The 24,451-nt window shown below is 42.6% G+C and overlaps 3 protein-coding genes across 13 annotated transcripts in view; 1 reads left to right on the top strand and 2 right to left on the bottom strand.

Moving 5' to 3' along the window:
* Positions 1–3,257, top strand: part of bcl9 (BCL9 transcription coactivator) — a 28,004-nt gene extending 24,747 nt beyond the window's left edge. For all 3 annotated transcript variants that reach the window (XM_085135711.1, XM_085135712.1, XM_085135713.1), the window contains exons 9-10: positions 350–622; positions 730–3,257. In XM_085135711.1, coding sequence (XP_084991837.1) covers positions 350–622; positions 730–1,772 — 1,316 coding nt within the window. In that variant the 3' untranslated portion in view covers positions 1,773–3,257. The remainder of the gene's footprint in view (positions 1–349; positions 623–729) is intronic.
* Positions 3,060–9,527, bottom strand: acp6 (acid phosphatase 6, lysophosphatidic). Of its 7 annotated transcripts, none has more exons than XM_085135715.1 (12): positions 9,369–9,527; positions 8,906–8,969; positions 8,268–8,493; positions 8,052–8,180; positions 7,367–7,497; positions 7,109–7,188; positions 6,917–7,004; positions 6,612–6,744; positions 6,079–6,179; positions 5,874–5,966; positions 5,627–5,792; positions 3,060–5,529 (listed from the first exon to the last, which is right to left on the bottom strand). In XM_085135715.1, the coding sequence occupies exons 1-12, from the start codon at positions 9,421–9,423 to the stop codon at positions 5,395–5,397; spliced, it is 1,401 nt and encodes a 466-aa protein (XP_084991841.1). In that variant the 5' UTR covers positions 9,424–9,527; the 3' UTR covers positions 3,060–5,394. The 7 variants fall into 7 exon arrangements, with proteins under 7 accessions (XP_084991841.1, XP_084991845.1, XP_084991842.1 ...); XM_085135719.1 differs by having other exon boundaries at positions 8,897–9,015; positions 9,386–9,510; XM_085135716.1 differs by having other exon boundaries at positions 9,386–9,502.
* Positions 9,528–10,611: 1,084 nt separating this feature from the next.
* Positions 10,612–21,397, bottom strand: LOC146500577 (gap junction alpha-5 protein-like). 3 transcript variants are annotated; one of them, XM_085135724.1, is made up of 2 exons: positions 19,762–21,397; positions 10,612–13,861 (listed from the first exon to the last, which is right to left on the bottom strand). In XM_085135724.1, the coding sequence occupies exon 2, from the start codon at positions 13,761–13,763 to the stop codon at positions 12,612–12,614; it is 1,152 nt and encodes a 383-aa protein (XP_084991850.1). In that variant the 5' UTR covers positions 13,764–13,861; positions 19,762–21,397; the 3' UTR covers positions 10,612–12,611. The 3 variants fall into 3 exon arrangements, with proteins under 3 accessions (XP_084991850.1, XP_084991849.1, XP_084991848.1); XM_085135723.1 differs by having other exon boundaries at positions 10,613–13,861; positions 15,068–21,397; XM_085135722.1 differs by having other exon boundaries at positions 10,613–13,861; positions 19,766–21,396.
* Positions 21,398–24,451: the final 3,054 nt, after the last annotated feature.

Here is a 24,451-nt window from a genome sequence, read left to right as displayed (position 1 = left end):
GTCCCAGTGATCACATTTCAGATATTTGACTCACCTTGTTGAAACAGAATCAACCTAAAAACTAAAAATGATATGGATCTGATGTGTTTATCTTCCATGTTCATCAGATCTTTCAGATTAACACATCTGTGGGGTGGGGTTGGGTGGGTTATGGTCCAGTGGCTCCCTCTTCTGGCCACATAATGTAGTAGCCACATTATCTTACTAAGTCTGAATTTGCATACCAATTGCAAGGAATGTCACTTGTGGTAGTTTAATGTAAAACAATCCACAAGAAGAAAAAAAATAGACTGTTGTATTTTATTATTTCTTTGTCATGTCCTCTGTTTCTTCATATGTTGTCATCTAGGTGGTAACGGCCCTCCCTCAGCCCCTCCTTCATCAGGGGCTCCATCTGGCTCCATGTCTCTCCCAGGCAATGTCCCGTCTGGTAGCCCTTACACCATACCTCCTGAACCAACACTATCCCAGAACCCGCTCTCCATCATGATGTCACGCATGTCCAAGTTTGCAATGCCCAGCTCCACCCCACTTTACCATGATGCCATAAAGACTGTTGCCAGCTCTGATGATGACTCACCGCCAGCTCGCTCCCCTAACCTGCCGTCAGGGAACAATAATGGTAAGACGTGAAATATCTTCTGTATAATATTTAATTTCAGTTCTCTGAACTTGAGCTACTTTACCAGTCGCTATACTCTCTATATAATAATTTCTTTTGATGTATAGGTATGGCAATGAATCACCAAGGCAATCCACGTATGATGGGACCTGGAAATGCTGGACCTATGCCTGCCCTCAGCCCTCTAGGTATGAATCCAATGGGATCCCAGCCTCTCTCACATGGCATGCCCCCACAGATGCCCTCTCCCAATGCCCCAAATATGGGCCCAGGCATGATGCCTCATGGTATGATGATACCACCAAATCCTCAAGACCCTGGTATGGCCAACCCTCAAATGATGCCACAGGGACGCATGGGTTACCCTCACCGGGGCCAGGGATACCCCCTAACCCAGTCACCTTCCCAGCAAGGCCCTTTCTCTCCGCACAATGGTCCCGGTCCCCAAGGTTTCCCTGGCCATCCTATGGGTTTCCAGGGAGAGGGAGGACCTATGGGAGGACGGATGGGGAATATGTCTCATGGGGGAGGGGCTGATGGGGTTATGTGCAAACCCAATACCCCTGGTGGGCCAGAGTTCAATAACATGCAAGGTGGATTCAGTGATGCAGACCTTCATGAGGTAATGCGGCCGGGAGCTTCTGGTATTCCCGAGTTTGACCTGTCCAGGATAATCCCTTCAGAGAAGCCCAGTCAGACTCTGTCTTACTACCCTCGAGGTGGAGGAGACAACCCCGGGGGGAAACCGCCACACCCTTCTGGCTTTCCCATGCAGAGCATGATGGGCGATGGCCCACCAAGGATGGGGATGCCAATGCAGGGGATGGGGGGAATGTCAGGGGGACCTGGTCCTGGGGGAATGGGCCCTCAAGACATGCCAATGGGCAACCCTGGCCACAATTCAATGCGGCCACCGGGATTCATGGGCCAAGGTATGATGGGCCCTCAGCACCGGATGATGTCCCCTGGGGGCCCAGGAGGGATGATCCAGGGGAGACAAATGGCCCACCCAGGTCCTGGAGGCTCACCTAACATGATGATGTCACTGCAGGGCATGGGCGGCCCCCCGCAGCAGACAATGATGATGGGGGGTCAGATGAGGCCTCGTGACATGGACATGGGCTTCAGTCCGGGCCCTGGAATGTTCTAATCCAACAGAAACATTGTATCTAGAATGTTCTTGGACAATACACAAGGAAGGAGTAATGATATCGGACTCCGGAGAGTATTCATTAAACCGATGGACTCGAGTAAAGGAGGTAAAATATGAACGAGATAGCGTACCCAGAAAATGAGCAGAGTGGGGATAACCAGTCACCTGGTAATGTCCTGTGTGAACTATTCCGGCGGAGACTGTGACAGGGCCGCATTGGAGTACTTTTGCCACAAGAACATTTAATTTTGACTCATGAACTTCGGAATGTATGGGATTGTTGTGGTCACACAGTTTTGCAAAACTGTTCATGTGGGGGGGGGTTTGGGTTGTTTTTGTTTGTTTGTTTTTGGGTTTTTTTGATTATCTGACTGTAAAGATGACTTCGACATCAAAGAGGAATCAAACCTAACTAAAAGTCAGCGTGGAGATGCTACAGTATATGTCTACTTTTTTGAAATTAAAAAAACAAAACAAAAAAACAAATTTGTCGCGAAAGTGGTATGGAACAAGAGAAAGGAAAGAAGAATTTGTGCTTTGTGAAGACTTTAGTGGAAATCCATCTTGTCTCTCGCTCCATTGTTTTGACTGTATCTGTACAGTATATACGTGAGAGTGCGTTGGCGTGCTTGACTGAATGTGCGTTTGTGTGGTATGTATGTATGTGTCTGTATGTATAGGCATTCTATCAGTGACCTCTCAACTCCTCTTACCAAGCTTTCATTGGGGGAGGAACGTCCCCCTAAAAATACTGTACTGTTTACCATTGGTGGGCTATTCAAATTTTAGTCTATTTTAATTTTCTTTGTAACTCCAGTGTATAACAAACCAAACTATGACCTCATTAAGATAATAGTATTATTAAAAAAGCACAAACATGGACCATCTGCAGAAAGCGTCTTCTTTCTCTATTTTTACCATTGAGAGCAAACACATTTTAAGTGTGAGGATCCTGACAGCTTTGCAGCACCATGATAATCTCCAGTCCATTTCAAGTTGTAGATGACATTTGACTCTGTGCTCCAAAACTTTCAGGACTTCCTACACTCGCCAGCGTGAATACTATTGCTAATACCCAGATGTGCTGTGTTCTTCTTGTTCCTGTTGTGTTCCTGTTTTGTTTTGACTCTCTTGTTGACTCTGGGTAATGATCATTCCCACAGCAATAATCTCCCGATGGTCAGCAGAATAGGACAGGAGTGGCTGCGCTGCAGCAGGTATGCCAGGTATTATAGAACTAGAGCTAGGTAGATCTGGTATAAAAAATTTAAACAAATAAAATAATTTTTGTTTTTAGTAAGGCAGGTGTGGTGTCCGGAGTGAGACACAGAAATGTAAACACGTACTGCTTACCATCCAGTTGACTTCTTCTCTTTTCTCTATTGTATAAGCTTGTCATGTGTTTCTCCATTGGCTTTGGTGCAGAATAGCCTACCAGGGCTGTGGTGATGGACTACAAATAAAAGATATTCTTTTGTTATATACATGTCTATGGAGTGTGTGTGTGTGTGTGCACACGTGTGTATGTTTCCACAGAGGAGTCTTTACTATTTCACTTACAAGGACCAGTTACGTGTCTTTGTCTTGTACATACTCATACCAGCTTACCAACATTCTGCTACAAGAAGTGCAAGTCATATTAAGGAGTAGCATTAATATGCTGACATTTTATCAGGAGGTACTAAGTGAGACTATTTTCAGAGGACACCACACTTCTAAAATAGATTCAAGCTTGTTGATGCGTATTGTTGAATGCTTCTCCACTAGCTTCAGAAGAGGCCCTGAGGTTTTTCTAACCTGTATTTTAAAAGTTTCATTTGGCCTGTGGGAATAGTTCAGAGCCTCTCGCAAGATGTGAGCTTACAGGGGGGAGAAAAAAAAAACCTCCATATTGATTAAAATCTGTATTCATGTCACACCAAACCAAAATAAATCTTTACATTTTGAGTGGCAGGTCATGGGAACCTCCCACAGATGAGGTACAAGGTGTGTTGCTGGAACAGCGCAACACTTGGGTCCGTGTGATTCAAGCATGCATTGCACTGTGGTCTCACCATGTTTCATTCAAAACATGTTGTAGCAGAATAAGTGTTCTAACACAGTCTCTACTCTACACACCTTTCTAAACACTTGATCCAGTACATTAAACTATACTTCCCCGAAGAATGATCGAACTGAATATGATGAATACAGTTGGGAGCGCAACTGATTTGATGGAATAATTTAATCAGCAATCAGACACACGCCACATAATACAAACGTATTACAAATGTTAACAAACACCACCCCAAAAAGAGAGAAAACAACAAATTTATCCTATGAATAAATATCAATGCTAGACTGAAGCCTGATGTAATACATTCCAATGTGCCATAAAGGCCTCATTTCTAAGTTAATTAAAAACACAAACCACATCATTTTACCGACTGAGATGTCCCCTAGTTGCAAAAAACATGATTTTCTTTGCAGCATTCACATATGCTTTATATTTTCCCAGTGCAGCAAATGCTTGCAACCATAAAGAATCCCAAACAAATGTAAACTTTACTCCTGTTCAGGTGAGTTACCAGTTGATTCTTAAAAACTAAGCTAATTGTGGGGTTAACAATTAGAAAGTATAAAATAACTTCACCCTTAATCAGTGAGCTTAACTTGCATTCAAATATAAAGCATCTATCACACTCTTCCACTTTGCACTCAGCTGTTATTGAACTAATTGTTTAACTTAATTTTAAAGGTTCTATATATCAGGTTTTTCATATAGCAGCAAAAAGCTATTCATACAGATGTAGTGGAGTGATGATGATCTTAGCAGAGGACGAAGCTGCCAGCCTCCTGCGTGTTGTAAAATGAGTGTCTTTGTTCTTTGTTTTTGTAGCCACATGTGCGTTAGTGAATGAGTCCCTCCCTTTGAAAATGTTTGTCCTCCCTGCATTTATAAAGAGACAGAATGCAGTTCAGAGTATTCACATGGTGCCCCACCCCCACAAAGAGCACAAACAGAAGAGGCAGGGGAAGTCAAGGTAATGTTACTACAGTTTATGACATTACCAAGCGCAATAAAAGCAGTCCATCAATTGTTAGTCCATCTAAGATGTCAACAAAATCTGTGTGTGTGTTTTTTAAAAAAAACACATCCAATCTGAATGCAGGACAAAAAACATGGGAAAAGTGCCGCTGATGGTGGGTGGGCATGCAGCATATCACAGCCATTTAATGGCTTTTACTGTGTTTGCATAGAGTGATGGTCGGGCCTGGATGCTTTTTGTTGGCTCACGTGTGCACAACCTTTCTGTTTGTAAATGAATTGCAGAGAGAAAGGGGGTGGGGGGTGATTGCTTTGGTCTTAAGATGCCAGTGCTCTAGTGCACCATTCAGTGCTTCAAAATGTCATTTATAGCACCTTTAATGTGATTGCCATGGTAACAAGATGATGTTGACTCCTGAAAGCAAGCGGTGTAACCCGAAAGCTCTACAAAAGTGGCTGTACTCCAGCGTGCTCTGACAGTGAGATGATAATGACTGATGCCGGCTGGATGGAGAGAGGACTGAGGACGTTAAAAAGGCATGATGCGTGCTGGCTGTCAGCGGTGTGCCGATGCGAAGGCTTGCTCAAGGTTCAGGGTTCGGTCGGGCCTACGGTTCTGTTGCAGTGCGAGTGGTAGTCTTCAGGGCTCAGCGAGTACGTGGAGAGGACCTGTTTGAACTCCTCCAGGGGGCAGTAGACTGCACTACAACCCCGTATGAGTTGATCCTGCAGAAAGAAAAAGCAACTTGAGGTTATAGAAAGAAAAAGAAAAATGCAATTTTTTTTGTTTTTGCTCATCCTTTGACATATTCTCAGCTCCTACCTCGCCTACATATGACACTTTAACAAAGGCCTCATTAGTTTTCCGGTTCTGGTGCAGCTCCAGAGTGAGATCAGCGGCATACGGTGGCCATCTCATGTCAAAAATCCCCAAAGCCAAGAGACAAGGAATCAGAGTGGTGTCATGTGCGGAGTACAAAAACACCTTCCTGTTTGAGAGAGCATTTCAAGAGTGAAGCATTTGAAGACCAACCACAGTTAAGTTATGTGTGAAATAATGCGCGTCCAACCTGCTTGGCTCTGATGAGGTGCCCTGTAGTTTCTCCTCGATGTTGTCCACCAACATGTGCAGAAGAGGTCCCACAGACAGCTGCAAGCTCTCTCTGCCACAGACAGCAAGAGAAAGGCAGCCTGTGAAGCTCAATGCACAAGTGGTAAATCTCAATCTGGCCTTTTAGATAAGCCCCTGGGACTGGTGACTTTGGTTAATCTGACCTCTTGCTGGGCTCGAAGATATGGCACATCATATCCACGGCTCTTTGTTCCACTTTATCCCTCCAGGTGTCGAGCACTTGAGGGCAGGGCAGGCCGTGTGTCTGTTAATGCGAAGGAACAAGTCGCAAGTCTTCAAAAAACCCCGTATAATTTCTGTTTAAACAGCATGAAGCTAAATGCATTGATTTCATTTGTCTGTGAGAATTAAATGACAACAGATAGACATCGACACCACCGCTGGCTTTGACTAGTGAGAACCCTCCAGAAAAACTGCGGCTTCCTACTCATTAAATGTGATTTCACCCTCTATTGTGACACATGGACACATGCTGTCAATCTTAATATCTGGGTTAATATCAGGCTGGATCTCAAGAAGATTAATGAACTCTGATGCTGAGTTTCATCTTACATAAGCAGCAGCTTGCGAGGTTGCAGCTTCCTGGCCACGTCTTTACAGTAAATCCTATGTAATTCTGATAGCTTGTGGCGAGAGCTAGCAAAAAGTCACATAAATCACAATGTGGCAGTGTCACCTCTCTGGCAACCATGTCATCCCTAATGAGGATGAAGTCAACTTTCTGGTGAGCAGCGATCCCCAGCTCGCTCTGGATGCTCTGCAGGTCTGCCGCGATGTCTGGCAGAGTGGTCGACTCTGCCCAGCGGTGGCTGCAAAGAACACACGCGGTGTCAGCCACAAAACACAGATACACCGTGACAACCTGTCACAGGCGCCTCAACTCTGCTCATAATGTTTCCACAGCACATTATTTCAAGGCTCCAGTAGGATGGTTTAGGCTTGATGGGACTCTATTGCTAGGAAAACACACTCTCTTCATACCCGCAAAGGATTTTAAGCATCTTGCATCCGTGATAGTTAGGATACAGGATTTCAGATTCGGCCTCCGATGTTAAAATAGGCACAATTGCTGCAAGTAGAACAGGAAATTGCAAAATAAATGAAAAATTAAATAAACAGATGAGATGAGACAGAAAAATGGGATAAGTAACATACTGCACATCTCCGCTCTACCTTTTTGTTTTTGCTGGAAGAGCCCTGCAACCAGGCACTTGGCAGACTCAATGGTCCTCACAATATTAGTGGAGCGCACGCTAGAAATAAGGAGAAAAAAAAAATAGGTCATGGAAGGCACCCAGTTCTAAAATAGTAAAAGCATTTAAACTCCTATCCTTTGTACTTGCACTCCTAAACCCAATCTATCAAAATGTCAGAGCACAGATATGAGGGGTTTTTTTCTCCTTGCTCCTCGTTATGATTTGGACCACTTACTAGACCTCAGCTGGGTTAAATGTGGAGGTAAGGAAATCGCATTCTTCAATGTATCTCCCCCTTAGTCTTTTGCCCAACTCATACAGCTGCTGCATGCCCAGTGTGGTCAGCTGACCAGGGAATGTGCCACCCTGCCAAACACAACAAACAGGATAAGGTTATATACCCACAGATGTGGCCCGGCAGACACACACCTGCGATCACATGCAGGAATCCGGGCTGGATGTGGTACAAGAATGGCCGGAGTCCATATTGGGGGATTTAGTTTTCTAAGCTAAATCCAGTGAAGTTAAACCTCTTTAGCAAAGCAGCTCTCAGCACAGGAAAGTAACAGCTCCACGGACACTGTGACCGGACACGATATGTCAATAGGAAGCTCTACGTACAGTTCAGCAGCGAGTGAGTGAGCCCAGGCCAGTGATATCTGTAGTGGCACCTTTAAGCCACTAGATGGAGAAAAACTACATGAATTGAGGAGAGTAACAAGTGTGCTACTCACATAAGGTCTATGGAAAGCCCAGAAGAAATGTGTTCAGACATTAACTTTGTAATACCACTAAAAGCAAAGCAGCATTATTAAGTTTATTCCATCATTTTCATAGTGAGAGTCAAAGTCAACTAAGCCAGATGACAGCCAGCAGCCACACCACACCTATTTAAAAAAACAAAAAAGACAATGACTCACACTAAGTATGTTTTTCCGATAGCTGTCTTCTATAGGAGCCGGGGGCCTGGGGCCACCCTGAAGATCTGTCACTACATAGTCGATGCTGGTGTGCGGCGGTGGCTCCAAAAGCGTTGGCACCCACTGGGCCTTTGTTGAAAAAAGAATTTGCAGGTTTTTTTCATGTGTGAAACATCATTTTCTACAAAACATGCTCTTAACGGAAGACAGTTTTACCTCCATAATATCAGGTATTGACTTTAGGGGCGTTCGGGCGCCGTGTCGGAACAAGATCTGGACCAGCTGTAGCTCGTATGGGGAATCAGCGTTCGTGTCAGCATGGTTGGAACCCGTAGCAGCCTTTTCCGGTTTATTCTTCTGCTGTGACCACAGCATCGAGCCAAACGCCACAGACACCGACCCTAACGCAGCCGCTCTGCCCCAAAGTCCCCTCATGGCTGTGCTGTGAACAAAAGACACCAGCTGTCACCACAGAGCCACTGAGAGTGAGATAAAGCATATGCACAGGATCGAAACAGTCTGTGTCCCTTACATAAGAGATTGATTAGAAAGTTGGAGTTTGATCTAAAAACTATTAAAGCTACCAAGTTCATGGTTTTAAGAGACTATGAAAACATACAAACATCCATTTAAAACTCTTTTAAACTAAATTATTTGGACATTCTGTTTGAACAACATCAGTTAATCAGCAGTCACAAATCCTCATCAGTCTTTCAATACAAAACTGAAAACTCAAAGGATTTCAAATAAACAGGACAAGAAAAGCAGCAAAAGCTTCACATTTAAAAAGCCTTTGTTAGGCCATTAAAATCAGTCTAACAGCTGTTTCTGCTCTTTTCACTAACTTGTGTTACCTGGTACAGTTAGACCTCCTGTCACGGTCAGGGATGTCAGAGATGATGATAACGGTGTGGCCAACTGTAACACATTGAGTAAAGCGGAAGTTGTCAAATCAACTGCATACCTGACGTTAAAAAAACGAGAGAGAAAAAAGTTGACGGTTCCTGATGGTGCAACACTGGTGCAATGAGCTCCCCAGGATGTGACGTTTTCCTCATTAAATATTTATTTTTTGTAACACTATCTAGTTCTGCCATAAAACTCAGATTATTAGCATTTCAACAGCACAGGGCACAGGTTAGGCAACAGGAACTCAGTGAAACACGTTACGAAAACAGAGCTAACCGAGGTGAACTCTAAACTAGCGAGGTGCAGCAGAGGGTAAAGTCCCTGCTGTCAGCCTCGATCTATCACCAAGGAAGATCACTGCTACCACACAGCCACGGCATTACCTACAGACACAGAATAAAGTGTTACCCTCGATTAAAACATACACGGCATCCGGGAGATGACAAAATTTTACTTCAGTCATTCGGCAACTAAGTTTCCACCGGTACAGAAGCGCAAGTCATGTCGGGAACTGTAGGCCGGAAAATAATGCTTCAGAATAGAAGAAAATAAGAGAGAGGTGAAGATTAAACTACATTTCCCGACATCCCCTCTGAGTACTGCCGCTCTTCTGTTTTTGTTTGGAGACTTGAAGGGGAGAACACCACCAAAGTACGCTACTCCCCTCTACAGGAAGAAACTGTATCTGCATTTCGAACTAAGAGGATTTGTTACTTTAATCTATTTTATAAAGTTATAGATAAAATATATTCGAATCTGGACAATTTGTTTATCCAAAGGCGAGGATTTTCTGAGCTTTTTTTGTTGTTGTAATCTTTAATTGCAAATGTACATTACTGTGCAAAAGTCTTGAGCAACCCAAGACATGACTTTTTAAAAAATATAACTTGAGATAAAAATGGATATGCAGTACATTACGGTAAAACAGAGTTTGTGGAGTTCAGACAAGCTTGAAAGTCAATATTTGCTATGACCACCTTTGTTCTAAAACACAGCCTGAACTTCCCGAGACAAGGTTTTCAGTCTACTTCTTGTGTAATTTGGCGTACCTCAGCACCTTCTCTCTGTTTCCCTTCCTTAAAAACAGCTTCTTGACAGTCACCATTTCACTGAGAGCATTTTTGATGAAGCTTCAGTGAACAGTAGATGAATAAAATGAAGGGCCAGATGCATGCTTCAGGTCCTGCGGCAGGGCTTTGCTGGAGTTTTTTCTTGGTCAGTTGCAGGAAAATTAATGAAAAAATCCTGGAGTTTTGTTGCTTAAGACTATTTAGAAAAAATATAAGAATGTTCAGGTCCTTGAGGAAAATGTAAAGAAAAGAGGGCTGACCCTGGTCTTATGGCACAAACATACTTATTCTATGTGTGTTATATCAACAAGTTTAGCTGTTTTTATTTTAGTAAAATATATTAATACTTGGTTTTTGTCTGAATTTCCCCCCAGTTTTTCCTTCTAACCACAGCGTGTAAATCTATTAAATTAAATTTCCAAAAGTCTTAAGCAGAACTGCAGAAAAAAACAAACAAGAAACATGCCCCATTTACCCCAATAAGATCTTTAAAAAGAAGACTTTTTTTCAGCAATTAACTTTTTTTTTTAAAAAAAAGATGTGAGTCACACATTCATGTAGAGATACCTAACTCATGACTTGCTCACGAATTCCAGTCACACTGAAGGGACCTTCATCTTCCATGTTGCCAGAGTCCTCTTAATCATTACTGAATCATAACTCAAGTAAAGCAAAATCTCCTTGGGCTTACTCTTGTTTGGAAAGAGGTCTTAAAAGCGCACCAATTGGAAAAGATATATAACACTTAATAGTTTTCACTGTAGAGTAACTTATAAACTTCCTTGTAGGTTTTACATTTGTATTAATTTTAGTTTGATGCTTAGTCTCGTGTTTATCTTTCTTTTATGTATGACCATTTATATCCTTTTAAGCTGATTCTGGTTCTTGCACAACTATTTAAAAAAAAAAAAATGAATCCTCTAGAAATGAAGACAGGAAAACATTAAGCAGCAAATGTGCTATCATCATCCCGGTCTAACTCAGAATACACAAAAATCTCTGTGAAGCTCAATCTCAGAAAGCACTGAGGTTCCACAGAAATAAAAATAACACAAAAGCAACAAGGATTTTCCAATTCAGCTTCAGCATGTGGCAGATTAGGCTGGATACCAGACCTCAGCGTCCTGGCAGAAATGGCGAGACAGTCTCTGTTTGTGTAAACATTGCTCATCTTCCACAATCTGTCTCCTGAAGGTCCTTTGTGAGGACGGCAAACAGAAAGTCACTGCAGCAATGATACAGTGATTCAGAAATGCTGGAGACTCTTCATCTTTGTTCTGATCTGGAAATTGCATCACTTTCTCTTGATTTCAGCATTTCTGCATTGAGCACGTTATTTAAATGTTAGTTGTTCTAAATGTTCATCTTGTGCAGTTTAGTGTGTGCATATTTACATATACTTAAGTCTTTCTATGTTCATATGACAGACAAATCAAAAGCAAGTGTTGTACGGCACTGAATAAATCACACGCTGAGAACAACAGAGCAGATTGTACAGCTGATGATTTATTTATTTGTTGTGGGTTTGCGATGACAGTTATTGCATAAATGTCTGTGTGAAATAACCAAAGACTGCAGTGGATGTACAGCAGGATGGACAGTTCTTCAAATATTATGCTATGTTTATATATATACATGTATATATTTTAAAAAAATCATCTTCCACTTGTAAAGACGTATATTCACAACATGGTTATGAACTACCCGCACAGTTACTGTGCTACAAGAACAATACATTCAAAGACACCAACCGACTCACACATTTCTTAGGAACACACTTTTAACACAATGGCTCCGGGAGAGAAAAAGGGAAACGCTAGTGCATTGTTGCCACCTAGTGGCTGAATCCATTCATAACAACATCTAAGCAGGACCGCTTGCTTTTTCTTTGAGGGACCTTCAAAAAGAAAATCCTGTAAAAGGCTACATTCTCTCATTTCTGTGCACAGAAGACTTCTGACTAGTATAGGACTGAATTCACTGACAGGCTTTGAGATTACAGTGCTATTATTTCCGAGTTACGTTTTTATGTTTGCCTGCAGGTATAGTGCAATCAGGTCAACAAGTGGTTTAAATGACAGTCTCTACCGTGGCTTTTAAATAATTACAAAAACAATGTCATAAGGAAATAGATATTTCTGACACTTGATAAGGCACTTTATCGAACAGCTTCTAGCATACTGCGATCTTGTCTTTATTTATTGCAAATCTTTTTTTCTTTTTTTTTTTGCATTTGTGTGTGACAAAAATCAGCTAATGTGTAGTTAACTGGTTTAAAATGAAAGGACTCTCTACTCCTAATGTGCAATAGTCAGGTGTCAAACCTGTTACTCTGTTCTCATTATTCTCCTTTACAGCTTGTTTTGCAGCTTTTTTTTTAGAGCTCTAGGACACAAAGCTCACACAAGTCAAGTTCACATTATCCACTCATCACATGTGCTCAAGTGCCAGGCCTTGGTGCTACAGTTCATAGTTAGCCTCAGCTCATGCCTCCATCACAGAGATCTATCTCCCAGACACACATTACTTCCGAAGGTCCAGCCCTTCTTCCTCTCTTCCTCATCCACCACACTTTGTGAATTTATACTGCCAGGTCATCTTGGCGAGCCCTGCTGCTGGTCCCGCTGGTCTTGCTCAGGCGCCGTTTGTCCTTCAAGTACACTGAGTGTAGCAGAGGCAATGGCGAGCAGTTATTGGGCAGGTCTGTTGGTACCTGGTTGTATCTCATCCTGAGGAAGTCTTCATCATCTTCCAGGTTGTCGCAGCTACGATGTCGCTCAGTTGCCAGATTGGCTGAGTTCTGCTGCAGCGCCATTCTGGTGTTGAAGGGATGAGAGGCCATGGAGGTCATGTGGTTTATGGAGGCGGGGGCTGTCAGGCACTGGTTGAAGTCAGGAGGTGGGGTGCAGGAGACTGAGGGTTGTGGTGAGGTGTTGGACTCCAAGGCTGCAGACACCGCTACCGTCACAGCTCTCTGCTTGCTCTTTTGCATCATCTTTTTGTGTATGTACTTCTTCATGCTCTTCCAGCCGAGATGGTAGAGCTCCAACACAGAGAGCAGCAGAGAAACGCCGGCCACCACCAGCATGAAGACGATAAAGACATTCTTCTCCGTGGGCCGTGACATGTAGCAGTTAACCGGATTGGGACAGGGCAATTCCTTGCATAGGTACAACGCATCGAGGAACACCCCATAGATAAGATACTGCACCGCAATGAAGGTCACTTCCATCATTGTACGGATTAAAATGCTCAGGACGTAGGTCCGCAGCAGCGCCCCTTTTAGGCGAACTCTGCCACTCCTGTCAGCAACCACCTCCTTTCTGCTCTCCTTCTGCTGGAGGTACTCCTTCTCCCCCTCCAGGTCTCCTCCCTCTTCACCTCTCGCCTCTCTCTCCTCCTGCTCCCTCTTTCGCCGCTTCTCCTCCCTGCGCACTGTGTGCATGGCGTGGCCCATGTAGATGAGGGAGGGCGTAGAGACAAAGACAATCTGCAGCACCCAGTAGCGGATGTGTGCGATGGGGAAGGCCCTGTCGTAGCACACATTGGTGCAACCTGGTTGCTGGGTGTCACAGAGGAAATCGCTCTGCTCGTCCCCCCACGAGGACTCTGCCGCTGTGCCCAGCACCAGGATACGAAAGATGAAGAGGATGGTGAGCCAAATCTTTCCGACCGAAGTGGAGTGTTCCTGGACTTCCTCTAGGAAATTCCCCAGGAGGGTCCAGTCCCCCATCACTACTCACGGCCTGGGCGCACACCTGAAGCACAAAGAGTTGGTAGGAACAACGGGGAAGGTGAAAAGAGTGCACCGGAGGGGGAAAGGGGGAATTTCTGAGGTGGAGGATGAATAGAGTGGAAGAGTAAGGGGAAAAGGGGAAAAGAGAAATACAAGCAGACAATCAGTGACAGCTGTAGATCATCTGCATTCCCGCTGATGGGAATGACCTGGTGTATGAGTGGCATTGTATGGCACAAAAATAGCTTCTCTGCCTGTGAATCGCTTTAGGGCTGGATACTGTGACATGAGAACAACCATTTTTTCCCCTGAGAGACAGATGGAGGAGAAGAAATTTGGTAGCCATGTAAAAGAAAATAATAATATTATTATTAAACATTAGATTATGTGTGTTTACATTCCCTCTTGTCCTGTTCCAAATTATTAAAACAGATTAAATTAGATTAGAAAGCAAAACACGCCTCCATCAAAGGGGCGAGTCAGCACAGAAAGACTTTTCCCTTTTTCAGTGCTGTGACCTGGCCTGAGCTGGACATTTCCCATTTCCCCCTGCGGCACACCACTCACAATTTCAGTGCAATGGCTTAGATGGCCACTGTCCTCCCTTGCTGGGATGAAACCCTCCTTCAGATTCCAGTCTCCATCTATCTGGAGGTGTCAGTCAGACTGCTTCTTTTTTTTTTTTCAAACGAATCTCTTGACTTAAGCATTATTGAGAGTCTGGGTAAGATCCAAACATGGCAGTGACAGGCTGGGAAGTCTCAGCTGAGAATGACCCTATAAGGCGGTTTACTAGACAGCTTTATGGGTGACACAGATGACCGCCATCATGGAGGGGTTAAGAAAACATGTCAAACTGGATCAAGTGGTGACTTCTGACATCTATGGGCTGAATATGCATGTAGCTATTTTTAGCTTTTACTACGCAATTAAGAAATAAAAGCCGGTTAAAACACCTCAGAAAGAAAAAAGGGCTGAAGGTCACAGGTCAACAGGTTTTTCCAATGCGTCACGCATTTGAAGTTAATGCTCTGTTTGGTGATGTAGCAGAACATGTAGACATTACTCTAAAGGAGCCAAAAGCCAAATATACTTTCATGGACGGAAATTATATACAGTATAATCCCTACAAGCAAAGTAAGTATGCAAAAATTTATTTAAACAGCACCTTTCAAGATAAAGTGCTTCATAATAAAAAGCCAGAACATAAAACTAAAAGTTAACCAAGCACAAGTCTAAAGAGAGAGAGAGAGAGAAAGAGAGGTACAAAAGCCACAGGGGATGTTAATATGATTTCTTACCACCTCTCATCTCTTCCTGAAGGAAATCCTTGAGCAGCTGTTTCCATAGAAAATAGCTGTTTGGTCCACAGTGCAAGGTTTTGAATCGACTGGTTAACACTGACTCTGGTTATGTGTGACAGCGAGATATGGTCTAAATGACCATGACCATCTGTCTCGCCCCCTCCCTCTGTGTCTCTATGAAGTATATATATGGCAATAAGATGGAAAATCAGGGCATTGTGCTCCGTATCTCTACAGCACAGAGTGGTAGGAAACAAAACACCAGTATGACAACATTTTGGAAAAGAAACGTTTAACCTCCATCCACAGCCCAAGGCTGACAAGCCAATGCACAGCACAGGAAAACTGCGCTGTGCTATTTTTCCAGCATACATCTGACACCTTCGATAACTGGACAGCAGCTGGCCCAGAGCCTTAAACGGATAAAAAGCTCACGATCTTTACTGGAAGTAAATCGCAAAGAGCCGCAGAGTTGAGGACGTGACTGAGAATCCAGCCAGCACAATGCCAGGAGACCGCACATTAAAACAGCCACGCTCTTATCAGCTGATACTGACAGCAAACCTGGGTAACAATGCATTTCCCCCTGGGCTATGACAAACTGTGTGACAATCTCTTGCTGGTTTGCAAGTGTCATTTTCTAAATGAATCCCAGATTCGAGCCATGAGCGTAAAAGAGATCCAGAACAAGTCATTTTGTAAAATGATGTTCTTTAAGAAGATACATGTTTTTAATGAGTTTTGCTTTTTAAAGGGAGATTAGGTGAAGACTGATTGTTCCCTAAGCCATTTGTACAATGGTACAGTGGTATTCAGACTCTCACACAGTTTCTTAATTTAATGCAATATTAGTTTCAAGGCTGCCAAAGTTCCCCCGTGGTTCTAAAGCTGTACACCATTTAGATGCTGATATCTTGTAAGCAGGATTTGATTGCGTAAACTGCTGTTTTCTTGGCTACGGTCTCCTTCCCTCGAATACCTCTTCCTGCTCTCGGAGGAAGCAATCTCAAACAATATGATTTCCTGTGGACAGCAGGAGAAAGACATTGAAATGAGCAGAAGGTGAAAGGGGTGGAGGTCAGCGACGAGCTGCTACTATGAACCGTTTCTGTCAAAGTGCCTTTTACTGCCACTGGTTGTCGATCACACCTGTGCTGCAGGGATTTACTGTGATCCACTGTGCCCTTTTCTGAACAGTGCGCTTTGCCTGTGCACCATCACAGCTGTCAGGTCTGTTTATAATCTTAGTGGTATTGTAATGGAGGAGCAATGGAGAATCTAGTTATGTTGTATTCAAAATAGCAAAGTGCGTAAATGCAACATTATGTATCCCTGACTTATTCCCTTTGACGCTGATCGAAGTGCCTGTGTTTGCACTGAGGGAGCTTCACAGAAGGAAAGTTTATGTGGTGGAGGGATCCTGTGATGAACCAAACGATGAACTGAATGAAAAACGATGATGTTTCAGCACTGCAAGGTCAACTCAAACCGGGCTCACAGTGTGCAGCCTTATTGTAATTTCCAGTCAGAACATCAGTCAGGCAGCTGAGACAAATTAAGAGAAAAGCAGCAGCTACTTCACTGAGAGGTGATGGCTGCTGCTGTGACTCAATGTAGACCAACAGGAAAAATGTTGTGTGTTTTCTCTGCCTTGCAACTCAACAATAAATCCCGCAGTCTGTGAGAAGCACATCAGCAGTGCCAGAGGGCGGTGGAGTTTGTTTAAGAACCAGTGAGGCTGGTGGCAAAGCCCAAGGCTAGGGAAATCTTACAGGAACACGAAGCTATGTTTGTATTGCTATAAATTTATGCCCACCAGAGTCACCTTGTGTCATACCACAAAAGAGACATAGGCACATTCCCTCAGTTGTGGTTTCTAAATCTTAGATAATAAAATCCTTTTGATGATATTTTACTGATGAGCTTTATAAACTACACACTCCCCCTCAGCCTGCAGTGTATCCACAGCCCGGTAACAACAGGGGGCAGGGTTGATTTAAACTTTCCTTCAGTGATGTGCACCTTTCAGCACTAAGCCGTGTTTGACAGACTCCGGATGCTCTCAGGGGATCAGGATACACTGGTTGATCTGCGCTGTCATCACAAGCACACAGACAGTAACGTGGTGAGTTATACACTTTCCTGGCTCGCTTCCCTCTGATGGGACATTGTTTAGACTACCATCAGTGGAGGAAAACGTATGTTGTGGATTAAGAACAATCGTGTTATTCGTGTCTGAAAGGATTTGCTGAAGAGATCAGGAAAAGTCATTTCTTTCCTACGGAAGGACAAATTTGGCCTAATTGTATTTTGGAGTTACCAGCATACAAAACCCTGTTAACTGAATAGCCAAACTAGGGAAGAAAATGGTCATGTGCGTTATTTGAAGATATTTAATCGGCAGCTATAAGGCCTGATGCATTTGTAAAGCCTCTGTAATGAGCTGCATGTGCTAAGATGCTTTTTTAGTGTCAGAAATGTGATCAGTGCTGGGAAAAAACAAAACAATCCATAATGCTGCATAGATTACTGCAGTAAAAAGTCAAATAAACAGCAAGACACTAATGTTGCACATTGTGTTTTAAGCACCTAATTGTTTTTACATGAACCAGAGTTGGGTTGTTATGCTTTTAATTCAATTTTAAATTCATAAAAATTATGATATATTGTAGTGATATCCATCTCAATCACATCCTCTAACTAGGTATAGCATACAATAAAACTTATTATCCGAAGTTTTTTTGACTCTTGTCACTATTTTACTCTATGACCTTGGTTGTGTTGTGTTGTGTTTCTCTCAATGAAACAGCCTCAGTATAGCTTTACTACTATGTGTTAAAAACAGTACATACAAGTTTTCTGAGCTTATTTCAGTTAGATATCAATAGCATAGTGGATGCTAAGCATATACAAGCTGAAGTCACTCACAGCTGGTTATTTTTACTCTCTCGTACTATTTTTCCCAGTTACAATGCACACACGTATTTATTTTTCTAATGCTTGAACTTTAGCACGTCTCCAGAGTCAGTCCCAGTCCTGCAGCAGCTGTTTGGGTTAGGGACTTGTTCCTGGAATGCCAGGATTACAATCGAGGATGAGCGTGTTTAAGTTTAGCTATAGTGGCACGCTGGCTGGTGTTAGATTGGTGTAGGGTGACCTACAAAGTGGATCTGATTTGGCACGAGAGCGAGAATTCTTCACTCTCATGTGAGTCACCTGTTGCCACTTCTTACAGACCCGCACGGGTCTGGGCTCCCATATATCAGTCACACCAGCAGAAGCCAGCAGGCCGATGTGCTGTCTGCTACCTTACATGGCTGTCTGGCTCTTCATCTACCCACTACTGTACACAGACCCACAGCCCTGTTATGATCTATTGTTGTGCTGCATATGGCATTACGCTGGAACCTTCAGGCCAGAAAGCTGCAAGGTGTTTCAGGGAGCAAAACAACCTCCTAACAAACTCCTGATCATGAAAAGCAGTTTTATCTATTTTTATTTCGGTGTTTACTTATTTGAAGACAGTCTATATACTCAGTAATGCACATACCATTCAGCCCTGGCATAGGGCACTGCTTTCAGATTAGCGAGTTGGTAATCTTTTATCTTTTACTGGCAGGTATTTAAACAAATCTCTTTTTTTTATGATGGCAGAGGGAGTCTGGATTCACACTAAGCCATGCTAATGGCTACTTTTAAGTGTGGATGTATCAGCTGTTGGTGCTTCAATGTCAAACAGAGGAACACTGATACAGATTTAGGTTGAATATCCTGCTGAAATCACAGAGTAAGATTTCTGTTTGTTTGTTTGTTTGTTTTTTTACTCAGCATCACATGAAGTTATAAATTTGTTATTTTGAAATATGAAGTCCTAAAAGTTCTTATTTCATAAATAAAAACTGCACTTTGGGGGGGGGAGTAAGTTAAACAAAATGCACAGTTCATCTTTGAAACAAATCCCAAATAGTAAGTAAAGGAGAAAAGACGCCCCAAACTGTATCATTACGACATTAAATACCGCCCGTGTATTTAAGAGGCCTCTTTGATTATGAAAGACTTGCTTATAATAGAGCAGTTGTGCTCCGTAGCACTGTTACTAAAGAATTTAAATGTCTTCCACCGTTGTTAAGGCATCAGCTCATAGAAAGCCTGCTTGAACAAAAGAGTCCTTTAGTTTTTTGGTTTTTTTTGCCTGTATTTCTCTATGAACACTCAGAAGAGTAACTGGTATCTACAGGCAACTCATTAATTCGATTTGATTACTTCTCTGTAGAAGAACAGAAACTGTAAGGGTAAATTGTGCTAGCATTAAAGCAGAATTATCACGGCACAGGGATATCAATTTCTTAAAGTCTTCATTGAGTAGGTATGCATTGCTGGTGGCTCTGTGCTTTAGGTTCCCCCCAGTGCTGTGCTTTGTTTGAGTATATTTGTCTTATATAAAAGCCACGAGGGAAGAAGAGCGAGATGAAAAGAGTTAATGCGAGTAGGTTGACAGCTGTACCTGCCGGGGAGGACAGGGAGTTTAACACAGACCAGGCCTCCCACTCCATCGTACCGCTCTTCAAGATATCATCACTCCCTTAAAGACTTCATCGCTGCTTTAGTAAGATGCTCGCAGCTTTTTACCAGAAAGTCTGCATCATTTCACTGAAATTTCATTGAGTATTATTAGAGGCTTCTATGCTTACCCACCGTTCTGCTTTAGTGCTGATATTCGAGAAGCTGCTTTCAATGAGGCAGAGATGGTCCCTCCGAGGAACTAAGTCTTCCTTAAGTTAGTGGACAGATGGCAGGTGTAGATGCAGATGACCACAGCGCGATCGTAGGACCACCTTCTTGTGGACATCAGCAGAAGATGACTCTTGACGCCGGCATCTGAGCGTTGTGTCTTCCCACCACGGGCTGTTTGTCCACACAGGGGGCACGAGAAGAAAAAACAGGGCATCACGAGAGAGTGTTTCCCCCATGGACCTCCCTTTTCTTTCCCTCCCTCTCTCTCTCACTTCCTCCTCCTCCATCTCCTCCTCTTCCTCTCCACACTCCCCCTTAATTCTTACATCCCTGGTGCTCTATTTTTTGCTGGGAAGCGTTCTCTGGAAGGGGAAGTTGAATTGTTTGTCTGGGATCAATGGCAATTCCTGTCAGAGTAAACTTCAAGACAGTTATTTACCCTGCGCCTCTTGAGTTTACTGCTGAGTTTTCTGTGTTCAGGGTGAAATTCCCACAGTGTGAGATGTAAACTGTAATGAGGTGCTTTTGACAGGGACTTGGGTACCCAGGTTCTGATCTTGTAAATCCAAATTATCTAGTGAAAATGGGATTAGCTTTAATTCGACGACCAACAACTTTACTCTAAGTTGCGTTTTCAGGAAACCAGTAAACACAGGAGAATCAAGATTTAGGTCAAAACATCGTACCTGCTTTGTTCACTTGTTTGTCTCAAGGTTTCCCTTCATCCCGCCTCAAAAGTCACACAGACCTGCAACCAGTTGGTGAAGTTTGGATTGCAACAAAGAGTCACAAACAAAACCAAAATAGCTCATCCTCCTCCTCTTCCCTTGTTTCCCTGTTTGCTGAATGTAATGTGAGTGTCAGCAGAGGACCCCCTGTACTGGCATCTGCCTGTAGACACATGTTTTATTATATAACAGGAATCTTTCAGGTTTAATTCCTCCTTGCTGGAGGCCATTCCAACGGTTGTAATGAAGTATAGAGCAAAAACACACACAGACGCAAACAAACGCAGATAACTTCCCTTCTCGCATGTCCTTAACGTGTTTCAGATACATTCAGGTTTCCCACCACTTCACAATTCATTTTAAAAATAATACTAGGTAATTTAGGAAAATACATGTACTTTATGTGGAACTATATCCATTATGCAGTGTTATCATCATAGAAAATGTAACAGCAACACCAGACTGGTTAGCTTGGCTTCCAGGAAGTTACTGCACCTGGCCAGGAAATAATCTGCCTCGTACCCACGCCTATAACCACAACAGGGAGGAATGAAGATTAAACAGGTCCTGTAATTAGACGTGAGGTTATTTGCTGGGAACAGAGAGGAGCTGCTGGGGACAATTTACAAGGTTTAGCTGAACTTGGTTATTGATGAGAAGATTTTAATGTTAAATTTACAATAGGTCTACATACAGAGTTTTAAAGGTAATTTTTTGTGGGATTTGTTATGTTGAATCAAGTTGTCGTCAATAGTCTCTCACAAAGATTATGCAGCATATTGAAGAGCGGAGCTTTAACTCAAGGTATAAGAGGTACAACTACTGTACCAAAAATGTTGTGACTTTTAGTTTCTACTGGTAATTTAATTAAGAAGAAATGAAATTATTCTAAGTCAGATATCAACAATGAAGATTTGGCTTGCACCAGATTACACTGCCTAACTGTCCTTTTTAGCGATACGGAGGCCTCGAGGTCTTCAGCGCTGATGAGTGTCCAATAAAACTCTAAAAATACTGGGAGCTAAAATTTTGTTTACTATTATGTACAAATTGTTTTTTTTCCCTAAACAACACCAGTTTCTGGAAAGAAAAGCAGATTTAACTTACAGACTTACAGACCTTTTTTTTTTTTTTTTTTTTAAGCATTGTAGTCCAGTCTTTCTGTTTTGAAATGGTTTTAATGCTCTGTCAAATTGTCTCAAGATTCTGGGACAAAGAAAAACCCTTAATAAAAATGTCTATTCACAGACCACAGTAAAGTATTCCCATCAAACTTCTGCAACTGTATCTACTTTTTACACATTCAGAATAAACATGGGTATTTATCTATTTGATTATGTGGCACAAAAGACCCTTTTCAGGGTCTCAGGAGCCTATCCCAGCTGTCTTAGGGTATACCCTGGACAGGTTGCCAGTCTGTTGCAGGGCTAACACATAGACACAGACAACCATTTGCACCTATGGGCAATTTAGAGTTACCAATTAACCTATCCCTACTAAATGCATGAGATTGAACTGTGGGAGGAAGCCCACACAAACACAAGGAGAACAAGCAAACTCCACATTGAAAGGCCCTGTCCTGATGAACTGAACTCAGGACCTTCTTGCTGTAAGGCAACAGTGCTAACCACTGTGCCACCATGTACCACGTTGTTTAAGAGAAGTAGGACCTCTAAGTGCTCAGATAATTTGTATATAATTCTGATCTGATGGGATTTGATTGTTGATTTTATCTCTGAAATTGTATATGTCACCTTTTGTGTTATCTTTTCTTTACCTTGTCGGCCCGTGTGACCTGACTTTCCTTCTTAACTCTTCAGGATTTGTCAAAAGGTTGTCAACTGCACCTTCACATTTAATACTTAGGCTGTTGACAAGAAAGCAAATAGGATTATTTACCATAAAGTCAAACTTTTCTTTTACAGAAGAGTTTCCATCAACCTTGTTATTCTATTCAAAGACTCTCATAACTTTTTAATTACTGATTTGGGCCTCTTATCCATGCCAATTTCATGGCCTAAATTCTCATATGAATGGTTAAATTCTCCTCTTTAACAACTGTGCCTTTAAGTGTGGAACTGGAAAAATCTTTAAGTATAAATAGCAGGAGCACCAAGTAAGAAGGATCTTGTGACAAAACCCATTAACTTCTGGCCAGGAGGTATGACCATCGATACCTCTGCTGTACCCCCACCCATATACATACAGTATGGCCATATATATGTTTTATATTAGTTTTATATAAGTCTGTTCTTTCCCACTCTTTGCATGCAAGCTTAATTTAAAGAAATGTGTCTGGGTGTAATGTTTCTGAATGTTTTCCTTCTTCATTTTTCAAAGGTTGCTGGTCATTAATTAAATAATTTACTCTTTTTTTCCTTCATTTCCTTAGTCAAAAGCCCATGGAGTATCTAACACCCCTTAAAGGCTTCAGTCAGCTTCACTCCGTTTTTTGGAGGGATAGAAAAGTTGTTGCTAATACCTAATTACGAAGCTTTCCACAGTTTAAAGGATGTGCTCTGATGGTCCCATTGTGTTGAACATCAGGATGGATTTAAAAGCGGAACAGCATTCACATCCAATAACAGCACGAAGAGATTTGTAACAAAGAAGTGCTGTCCATGACTTAAAGTAATCTTGTCGCTTAGAGCTTCTCAGTAGTTGCAGGATGAGGTCTGAACATGTGTGTATGTGTGACAGTGAGCTCAAGAGCTGGAGACGATTGCATTATATGAATTTCTATGAGTGAGCGTAGTATGCAGAATTTGTACTTGAGTGTTTGATGGAAAAATCCCACACTGCCAGGATGCATTAATGTAACCCTCCCCAATAGCCTGAGAGTCTGACCCCTGCACATTTCAGCCCTGCCTCACCCAAGTCCAAGGGAAGCCATGCTTGATGGACATGTACTTCTGAATGGTCATCACAACCTTATCCTCCCACTAACGGGAATTTGTAATCCACAGTAGGAAATTCTCAACATGGAAAGTCAAGGTTGTTTAATGTAATTAAAATAATTATATGTGCTTGTATGTACGCCTACATCACCACAGACTCTAGCTTTTTAACTGTGAGTTCATAACCGACGGATGGGTCTCTCTTTTCTTAAGCCCAGAATGTCACTTCCAGAAACAATTCAAAATTTCAGATGGTTTTAACTAAGATCATGCTTTAGAGATAACCCCTTGAGCTAATGATGATCTTTCTTGAGTTCCAAAGAGACATATATACGGTGGCCAACTTCCCGAGGTCTAGCTCGCGTAGTCCCATGTGCTCCAGCATCAGTGTCCTCCTCAGTCCTGGTGATTGGTGCAGATCCTGCCACTATAAACCAAGTAATTAACATGGGTTTAGTTGTTTCTAGAATAACTTAATTGCAATATGCATATTTAACATTTTCATTACAAAAACACAATACTTTATATGGATTAACAATATTAATTGTTAATCCATCTAATTGTTCTGTGTCTAAATGTCAGGGCATTGAAACCCTGGTAACTGATACAGTCAGCACTTTCCCCATCTTTTCTCCTGGCTTCAAATAGGCTAAACTTTGTTAATACAGTGTGCCCTTTCCAGTCTTCAAATATTCATAAAGTGTTTCAAATACTGCACCAATATTATACAAGACACATCTCCTGGATGCACTGGTACGCATCTTCAGTGATGTATCCTGGGGTCATCAGGTGTTTCAGGTCTCACAACATCATACACCCTCACCCAGGCGACCCAGCCGGGGTGATCAGGCCTGACTTGCGTACCAGTAGCTACCCACGGATCAGCCCTCTTAATCCACAGCCACCAAGTGGCTTTCTCTGCCGCTTCGCTCACAGCCTGGATGACCCTCTTCTTGGCTGCCCCAGCCACACCCAGCCGGCCTAGGACTTTGCAGAGTGATCGTCCCGCAAAGCCCCTACAA

The sequence above is a fragment of the Neolamprologus multifasciatus genome, chromosome 16, assembly GCF_963576455.1.
Source record: "Neolamprologus multifasciatus chromosome 16, fNeoMul1.2, whole genome shotgun sequence".
Lineage (NCBI taxonomy): Eukaryota > Metazoa > Chordata > Actinopteri > Cichliformes > Cichlidae > Neolamprologus > Neolamprologus multifasciatus.
The sequence above is the reverse complement of the archived record's forward strand: the minus strand, read 5'-3'. Positions and strand labels throughout refer to the sequence as shown.